The following is a 9,984-nucleotide window of genomic DNA, read 5'->3' as shown; positions in this document are numbered from 1 at the left end:
TTTTCAGCCAATTGAAATTCTTGAGCTTCATTGTTAACAAGCATCACAAGCTTCAGCTCAGCCAATTATGCTTTCGAATTCCCATGCTTAAACAAGTAATTGTGAGTCAATGCCCCAATTTGAGATCTTTTCTCAAGGAGATTTAAGCACACCAAAATTAAACAAATGCAACTAACAAAGAAGATCGATGAGAATATTTTGGAATGATGACCTTAATTCCACTATCCATCAGATGTTTACGAATATGGTACTTACTCATTCACATATTCTTTTTATTTTCTTTTGCAACATTACATATATTACTACTATTCTTTGTATAATTAAAGAATATGTGAGAAAATTGCTGCAGTGCCAAACGCATGACCACAGAATCATAAATTTGGATACAAATTCTCAAAACTACTCTTCTTGCAAGAATCCATTGTCCTTTCACAACTATTTCAATTAAGAAAATGTTTAATTCCGGATTCCACGTATCTGATTGTTTTGAAAAATTCATCATCAATCTACACATGGCATAAGCAAATATTGGCTAAGCAACATAGTTGTTCTATATTTTTCACTGAATTTGTTTTAGAAACTATTTTGTGAACTGGAATAAATTATTTGTTTTGTTAATAAAGTAATCTCCTGAGAATATATATATTTTTTTTTTTTTCTGTTAAAACCTTGGGGTGTTGCCTATATATACACTATTGGATAGTTTCATGTTGGCTTTGTCAAGTAGACTAGTACATAAATTTCAAATGGTTCCACTGTATTCATGCCTAAGTGTTGGCTGGTCTTAATAATTGGGCACACAATTGAGACTTAAAAAAAAAAAAAATTGTATTAGAGGTATATATATTTTGACATAATCTCAATATTTTTCTTATGACCTTAAAATGTTTCTAAATACATAAAAAACCACCCACATTAATGCTTTTATTTGAGTAGTTTTCTGAAGATATTTGTTACAGGAATTTAAAACTTGTTAATTAGAGTTATTACATCCTTGTCAGCCTTTGATTTAAAATTTCTGTCGATATAATATAATCTTATACTTAAGCATAAAATAGTATTTTTAATATTTTCAAATTAAATCATAATTCTCATTGTGCATGTTTTAACTAACGTAATGTTTTTGGTTTGCAGGTTGGTTTTCGTAAATTTGAACATCTGAAGCTCTGTGAATTCTCTTTCTAAAAGAAAACATATGAATGGCAAAGTTCCATTGTTTATTCTGCAATTTGAAGTCATTAGTGCTAGATGGGCTTTCTGATAGTGCAACTATTATTCCACCATTGTTAAGCTACTTCAAAAATGTGGAAAAGATAGAGGTAAAATTGTATTCGCTGAAAAAGTTTTTGATGTGGAAGAGCAACTAGATTATGTTGATGGACGTACAGCAAAGAGAAGTCATCATGAAATTTTGGGCTTCAGAAATCTGAAATCATTGAAAGTTTTAATTGCAACAACTTGAGATATAATATCTGCATCTTTAGTCTCAAGCCTCGTGCAACTCGAACAGATAGAAATAAAAAGTTGTGCTTTGGTTGAAGAAATCATTACAAAAAGGGGAAAAGGATGCGGGCATTGATAAATTAAATCCCTCTATTGAAGTCCATTAGTCTTGAGTCTTTACCAAATTTGACAAGCTTCTATTCAGGAAGTAATATTTTGGATGTCCTCCCTGAAAACCATCATCATAAAAGCTGTCAGAATATACATTTGAAGGACTTCAGCCTCCATCTCCATCCCTTTTCAGTGAAATGTAAGTTTTTAGAGTTTTATTAAAGAAATTTACATAGTGTAAAATAATTTAGGTATCATAGATAATGTTATTCACAAACAATCATAATATCTGCAGGTTGTGTTTCCTACCATGGATGACTTAACATTATCCTCAATCTCACTGAGTGGTATGGCAGAGCCAACTGGCCAGCCATTTCCGTGCTTTCAAAACTTACAATCTTGGTCATTGATGGCTTTGATCATTTAAAATATTTTTCTGTTCTTCATGTGTCAAAAGTCTTTTCAATTTGAAGGAGCTTGAGATATCCAATTGTAAGTTGATAGAAGGAATTATAGTTGAAATGAAGAGAGGACAAGTACAATGCTGTTTCCTAAATTATACCAGCTGAAGCTTAAGATCTTCCAAACTCACAACATTCTGCAGCTCCACTGGAAATTTTGTTGAATTGTCCTCCTATTCAGATTGTGGATTGACAATTGTCCGGTATGAAATCATTTGTCTCCATTTCTATTGGAGACATGACATCAACCAAGAAACTTGAAGAGATGAACTCCAATGAGAACCTCCAAGCACATGCAATCTCTTTTTGATAAAAAGGTGATTTATCTCTTTTTTCTTTCACATTTATTCCCTTCTTTGTTCATACTTTCTGAGATTCTTTAATCTATTTTCTCATTTTTTTTCATCATACTCATGTCAATGTTTATAAGTAATTGATATCGGTGCCTTGTTATTGTAATGTAATTGGATTCTTCAGGTAAGGCTCCCTTGTTTGGAGAGATTGCAAATCAGTTATGCTGATGAATTGGTAAAAATATGGGACGATCAGGTCTCTTTGGATTGTTTCAGCAGTTTAAATCGTGTGTTTGTACGGTTTTGTAAAAAACTTGTAAATGTTTTTCCACCTATCATGCTTGAGAGACACCCAGAACTAGAGATGCTGGAAGTGCAAAATTGTGATTCAGTTGAAGAGATATTTGAAGTGCTTGAGAAAAGATCTGGCATGGTGGAGGAAATTGTTGCCAATGAAGAAGCAGGTCATAAATTTGTGTTCTCCAACTTAACAAGGTTGAATTTACAGATGCTTCCAAGTCTCAAAAGTCTGTACCCAAAAAAACATATTTCAGAGTGGCCGGTTTTATACAAGTTGAAGGTAAATGGATGTAACAATGTGGAGACTTTAGCTTCAAAATTTCTGACCATCAGAGAGACTCATGGGCAGAGTCAAAATGAGACCCCAAATCAAAAACCACTATTCTTGGTTGACAAGGTATGTAGAAGGCATTGTAACTAAATATTCATTGAAAAAAAAAATTAGTTCAGCTTAAACGTCCACTCAAGTATATGCAAGTTTTAATTCTCTATTCTACATATATAATAATTCAGCTTTCTTGTGATATTCTAGGATGGATTCCCAAGATTGGAAGAGCTTGAGTTATGTGAAATGCCCAGATTGTTGCATCTATGGAGAGGAAATCCTCAACCTAGCAATGCTTTTCTAAATCTGAAGACTCTAAAACTATCAGAATGTGGCAGTTTAGATAATTCATGGTCATCATCGGTGTCTTTCCAAAATTTGGTGAGTTTGCAAGTATCAAAGTGTGATGGATTGAGATATTTACTGAGCCTCTCAAAAGCTAAAACTCTGAAGTGGCTTACAAGTATGAATATATCTGAGTGCAAAATGATGGATCAAATTATATCCACTTTGGAGGGTGAAGTGGTGGAGGATTCAATTGCTTTCAACTATTTGAATAATTTGGAAATTCATTGTTTACCAAGCCTTACAAGCTTTTGTGGTGGAGATATTAGTCTTGAATTTCCATCATTGAGAAAAGTAATTGTCAAACAATGCTTGAAGATGGAGACTTTTTGTCTTGGAGTTTTAAGCACGCCAAAGCTACAAACATTACAGTTGATAGAAGGAGAGGAGGAAGTTGAAGAATGTGGGGAAGGCAACCCTGAACTTAATTCTGCCATACAACAATTTTTCAATAAAAGGGTATGTATTGATTCACAAAATTATCACGTGCATTTCCCTTGCACTTTCTGATTTGCTGAAAATATTTCTTCTTTGGTATATTATTGCGATTGATGTATTAATCAATTGCTTTAATCCTCTTTCTTTTTATGTGATGGGAACTCTATGCGAGTCTTTCAGCAAACTAAGAATTTTGAAAGTTGAAAATGTGATGGTTGGAGCATCTCTTCTCGTTCTCCAGTATAAAAGTTTTCGCAGCTTCAAGAATTGAAGTCTTGATTGTAAGACCTAAAGGAGATTTTTGGTGAAGAAAGTGTAGACTTAGTGGTTGAAAACGCAAGGAATAGTAAGCTTGAGTTCACTCCATTGCGTTCCCTAGTACTCACATGCCTACCACAATTCATAAGTTTTGGCATGAAGGTATATTTTCTCTTTTTCTTTTTTCATTTTCTTTTCATGTATAAAAGGTTTTTTGTATTAGTTTCTAATTTTTTATGGAGTAATTTGCTTTTGCAGGTTGTTTTGCCAAGATTGGAGAACTTCACTGTCCTCAATTAAAATTGAGGATATATGCTTGGTCAACCTCAACTGATGTCTTCTTTTCATACTTAAAAATATTAACTGTGGAGGAGTGTAATGGTTTGAATTTCTGTTTTCATCCTCCATGGTCAAAGTTTTATGCAACTCCAAAAGCTTGTGATATGCAAATGCAGTCAATGGAAGCAGTGATTGGCTCAGAAGGATTAGAAGTACAAGATAAGATAATTGATATGAGTTTTCCTAAATTGTTTTGCCTAAAACTTGCGTGTCTTCCAAAACTCACAAGATTTGGCACCGGAAATTCAGCTGAATTTCCCACCTTGAATGAACTTCACATTGAGAGTTGCTCTAATTTGAAGACGTTCTTCTCTGATTTTTCTGGTGTAGACATGTTAAGAGAAGAACCTGAGGAAGTGAGCTTGGAGGCTATATTATTGATGTAAATCCCCTTTTTGACAAAAGGTAAAGTTAATTCTTCTTATTGAATTCTTCCTTGTCTGTTGGCCTCAAAATTTTAACCTTTTATGTACCTATTAATGTCACTATTATCAGTAATTAAGTAGTAGAAATTTGCTTATAGATATTTTCTTTTATTTTTTTATTAAAGAAGACAAAATCCTTCTCATGTCTTCTATTTTGATCTCATATATATGCCCAAAAAGAAATTTACATGATGAGATGTTTTTTGCAGGTTCTTTTCCAAGTTTGGAGAAGATGATACTCTCACACTTGGATAACTTACAGTTGATATGGCACAACAAACTCCATGGAGATTCCTTTTCGAAACTAAAAGAAGTGAGAGTCGATTCTGTAAAAAATTGATGACTATTGTTCCTTCTAATTCTACTCAAGGACTTCTTACCTTTCACAATCTAGAAACATTAACTGTAAAAGATGTTGGAATATGAAAAGTCTGTTTCCAGTTTCCATAGCTACTGGTCTTTTGCAACTTAACGAGCTTCAGATTATCGCTTGTGGGTTGGAGGAAATTGTTGTTGCCAAGGGGAAGTAGTGGGACCCCTAGATTTTTGTTTCCCGAATTAACCTTCCTCAAACTTGATAATTACCAAAACTCAAACATTTTTACATGGGGTTGCATGCAATTGAGTGGCCAGGCTAGAACGGTTGCTAGTGTATAAATGTAAAAAGATGAAAGTATTGCTTCAGATGGAGAGAGCCAACCTCCCCTGTTTTCATTTGAAAAGGTATGACTTCTCCTATTGCCACTAAAAAATGCAACATAATCTTAAGGTTTATTTGTGACATACTTTCTTTTCTCTTCAAACCAATCGAGTGGATTTATTGAATGTATTGATCATGTTTTAAAGTAAGATATAAATTTTGTCAATTAATTAATTCTTGTATTCTAAAGTATTTTATAATCAGGTTGTCAGAATTATATCTATTTAGAGCGTATATATAATATAATTATAGGAAAGTTAAATGGTTAAAAATTGGCACCCTTATATACTAAATTTACTTGTGAACTAGATGTGAATGGATATTTTTTGTTGTTCATTGATTTTCAGGTCATACCCAACTTGGAATGGTTGGGTTTAAATGCCGATAACATTACATCCAGTTGCCTGGATCGTATTCCAGCTAGGAGCTTTAGGAAACTTAAATTTTTTGGGCTGGTTAACTGTGACAATGAATCAATGGCATTTGGTTTGGGGTTCTTCAAAAACTGTACCACCTGGAAAAATTCTATCTAGCTGATAGTACTCTACAAGAACTTGATTACCAAGTGGGCACATTTCTTCAAAATCTTCAAACTCTGAAAGTAGAGAGATGTCATCTTTTGAAATTTTAATGCCATCTTCAGTATTTTCTTTCAAAAATCTTAAGAGTTTGGAAGTATTCGGTTGCAATGGATTAGCGAAGATATTAGCATGCTCAGCAGGAAGAACTCTTGTCTATCTTACATCACTCCGAATAAGAGTGTAAGTTGTGAAAGAGGTAATAGCAAATGATGTAGACACATTGATAAAGAGATTGCTTTCAACCAGTTTGAAAATTTTGGAGCTTCATTGTTTCCCGAGTCTCACAAGCTTCTGCTCAGCCATTTTCGATTTCGAATTCCCATGCTTAAAACAAGTAATTGTGAGTCAATGCCCCAATTTAAGATCTTTTCTCAGGAGGCTTAAGCACACCAAAATTAAACAGAGTACAACTAACAAAGAGCATCAATGAGAATATTTGTGGAATGATGACCTTAATTCCACTATCCATCAAATGTTTACGAAAATGGTACGTACTCATTCACATATTCTTTTTATTTGTTTTGCAACATTGCCATTAATCTCTCTCTCTCTCTCTCCCTATATATATAATTTTTGCCTTAGCTCCATTAGCTAAGCTTTTAGATAAAGAAAAGCAGTAGTTTAACATTACCTTGGGTCTTACTTGATAAGGTCCAAATGTTATAATGCAAAATTGGGTATTAAAGTTTATTAGAACAATTTATACTAAACATGTACATAAATTTTTGGTTCATCAATTTTAGTGTAGAATGTATAAAGCCTAACCAAGGGAGAAATTAAAATTGAGAACCAAATCATGCTGTTTGTTCTTGTTCGGCAAAATTGCCAGAAAATATCACTTTTGTAATTTTTAAACATGCATTAAAAGTTAGTATTGATATGAACAAATTGCATTAAGAAAAATAAGAGAAATAATTTTTTTTTTTTTTTTTTAATTTAAGAACTTAAAACAATAGAGGAAAGAAATGTAGAACTGAAGGAAAAGACGGATGATAAATTTACCAAAAAGTATTTGACAAATTAAGGAATTGATTTTGTAGTAAGATTAAGAGATTCTTTTTTTATAAAATGAAGATAAAACATTAATAAATTCTAAATTTAGACAGAATTAAAATTTTAAAATAATTATTTTCTTTCTAAAATTTCAGGATTGATAGAATTCATATTGTTAAGCTTAAAACCTTTTTTTTCCTTCTTTAACACTTTAGCCTCTTCTAACACTTTTTAAGCAAAAATTTTGTGTTTTGTAGCTTGGATTTCGCAAATGAACATTTGAAACTCTCTGAATTCCCCACATTAGAAGAAAAAGTTGGGAATGCTCAAGTTCCTATTGGCTTATTCTGCAATTTAAAGTCACTAGTTTTGGACGTGTTTTTGGGTACGTTATCTGCAATTCCACAAGTGTGTTAGCGCCTTTAAAAACCTGGAAACACTAGAAGTAGAAGTTGTGGTTCGCTAAAAAAAGTGTTTGATATGGATACACAACAAAATGCTGATGGACATAGTTGAAGAAAACTAATCAAGAAGCTTTGGACTTCAACAACATGAAATCGCTTAAAGTTTACAATTGCTGCAACTTGAGATGTATATTTACTGCATCTATCATCTCAGGCCTTGCTCAACTCCAAAAGATAGCAGTTAAAATTTGTGCGTTGATAAAGAAATCATCATGAAGAAGAAGAAAAGGAACACACATGGAGGAAATTAGAATCCCCCAACTAACTCCATTGTTCTTGAGTCATTGCCTAATTTGACAAGCTTCTGTTTAGGAATTAATATTTTGGAATGTCCTGCCTTGAAAGCTATTGCAGTAGCCAATGTCCAAACATTGAGACATTATTTTCGCTGATATGAAGCACCAATCTGACCCAATTGCACCCTTTTTTCAGCAAAAAGGTTGCTATATCTGAAACTCTTTTTACATCTTTAATTTTATTATCTTTATAATATCTATGTTATTATCATCATCACGTTATTAGAAATTGGATTGTTATGCAGTTGAAAATAACATATTGTTTAATTCCGATATACTTTTGTTCAATGGTTTTTAGGAAAAAATCTTTTTGTTGAATTTAATGATCGTAAATTTTTATTTCCAATATATTTTGGAAGCTTACCTCGAGATGTTTTTGTAGGTTGTTTTTCCAAGCTTGAAGACACTTTCTGTATGATAGTACTTTCCAAGAACTATCCCTATGAAGGTTATATATGGAAACAAGATTCCCAAATGGACACAGTTCTTCAAAATCTTCAAACTTTGAAAATATGGAGATGTCATCATTTGACATTTTAATATCATCCTCCACAATTTCCTTCAAAACTTAAAAGAATTTGGAGTCCACTGTTGTAATGGATTGGCAAATATATTAGCATGCTCAATAGTAAGAACTCTCGTCCATCTCACAAATCAATAACAGATGCAATTAGTGACAGAGGTAATAGCGACTGAGGCAGAGACAACGGAAGAGGAGATTGTTTTCAGCCAATGAAAATTCTTGAGCTTCATTGTTTAACAAGCATCACAACTTCAGCTCAGCCAATTATGCTTTCGAATTCCCATGCTTAGAACAAGTAATTGTGAGTCAATGCCCAATTTGGAGATCTTTTCTCAAGGAGATTTAAGCACACCAAAATTAAACAAAGTGCAACTAACAAAGAAGATCGATGAAGATATTTGTGAATGATGACCTTAATTCCACTATCCATCGATTTTTACGAATATGGTACTTACTCATTCACATTTCTTTTTTTTTTTCTTTTGCAACATTCATATTACTACTATTCTTTGTATAATTAAAGAATATGTGAGAAAATTGCTGCAGTGCCAAACGCATGACCACAAGAATCATAAATTGATACAAATTCTCAAAACTACTCTCTTGCAAGAATCCATTGTCCTTTCACAACTATTTCAATTAAGAAATGTTTAGTTCCGGATTCCCGTATCTTGATGTGTTTTGAAAAATCTCTCATCAATCTACACATGGCATAAGCAATATTGGCTAAGCAACATAGTTGTTCTATATTTTTCACTGAATTTGTTTTAGAAACTATTTTGTGAAACTGGAATAATTTTTTTTTTGTTTTGTTAATAAAAGTATCTCCTGAGAATATATATTTTTTTTTTTTTCTGTTTAACCTGTGTTTTGCCTATATATACACTATGGATAGTTTCATGTTTGCTTTGTCAATGTAAGTACTAGTACATAAATTTCAAATGGTTCCACTGTATTTCATGCCTAAGTGTTGGCTGGTCTTAATATTAGGGCCACAAATTGAAGACTTAAAAAAAAAAAAAATTGTATTAGAGGTTATATATATTTGACATAATCTCAATTTTTCTTATGACCTTAAATGTGTCTTAAAATACATAAAACCACCCACATTAATGCTTTTATTTGAGTAGTTTGCTGAAGATAATTTTGTTACAGGAATTTAAAACTTGTTAATTAGGAGTTATTACATCCTTGTCAGCCTTTGATATTAAAATTTCGTCGATAATAATATGAATTCTTATACTTAAGCATAAAATAGTATTTTTAATATTTCAAATTAATCATAATTCTCATTGTGCAGTTTTAACTAACGTAATGTTTTTGGTTTTGCAGGTTGGTTTTCGTAATTTGAACATCTGAAGCTCTGTGAATTTCTCTCTAAAAGAAAACATATGGAATGGCAAAGTTCCAATTGATTTATTCTGCAATTTGAAGTCATTAGTGCAGATGGGCTTTCTGATAGTGCAACTATTATTCCATCCAATGTGTTAACTACTTCAAAAATGTGGAAAAGATAGAGGTAAAAAATTGTGATTCGCTGAAAGAAGTTTTTGATGTGGAAGAGCACCTAGATTATGTTGATGGACGTACAGCAAAGAGAAGTCATCATGAAATTTTGGGCTTCAGAAATCTGAAATCATTGAAAGTTGATAATTGCAACAACTTGAGATATATATTTACTGCATCTTT

At 32.4% G+C, this 9,984-nt stretch overlaps 1 protein-coding gene across 1 annotated transcript; it reads left to right on the top strand.

Annotated features, from left to right (window-relative positions):
- The first annotated feature begins 2,246 nt into the window (after positions 1-2,246).
- Positions 2,247-3,788, top strand: LOC116134154. The gene is made up of 3 exons (XM_031419839.1): positions 2,247-2,332; positions 2,493-3,005; positions 3,141-3,788. The coding sequence occupies exons 1-3, from the start codon at positions 2,291-2,293 to the stop codon at positions 3,786-3,788; spliced, it is 1,203 nt and encodes a 400-aa protein (XP_031275699.1). The 5' UTR covers positions 2,247-2,290.
- The last annotated feature ends 6,196 nt before the right edge of the window (positions 3,789-9,984 follow it).

The sequence above is a fragment of the Pistacia vera genome, unplaced genomic scaffold, assembly GCF_008641045.1.
Source record: "Pistacia vera cultivar Batoury unplaced genomic scaffold, PisVer_v2 Contig283, whole genome shotgun sequence".
Classification (NCBI taxonomy): Eukaryota; Viridiplantae; Streptophyta; class Magnoliopsida; order Sapindales; family Anacardiaceae; genus Pistacia; species Pistacia vera.
Note: the sequence above shows the minus strand (reverse complement) of the source record. Positions and strands in the feature narration are given on the sequence as shown.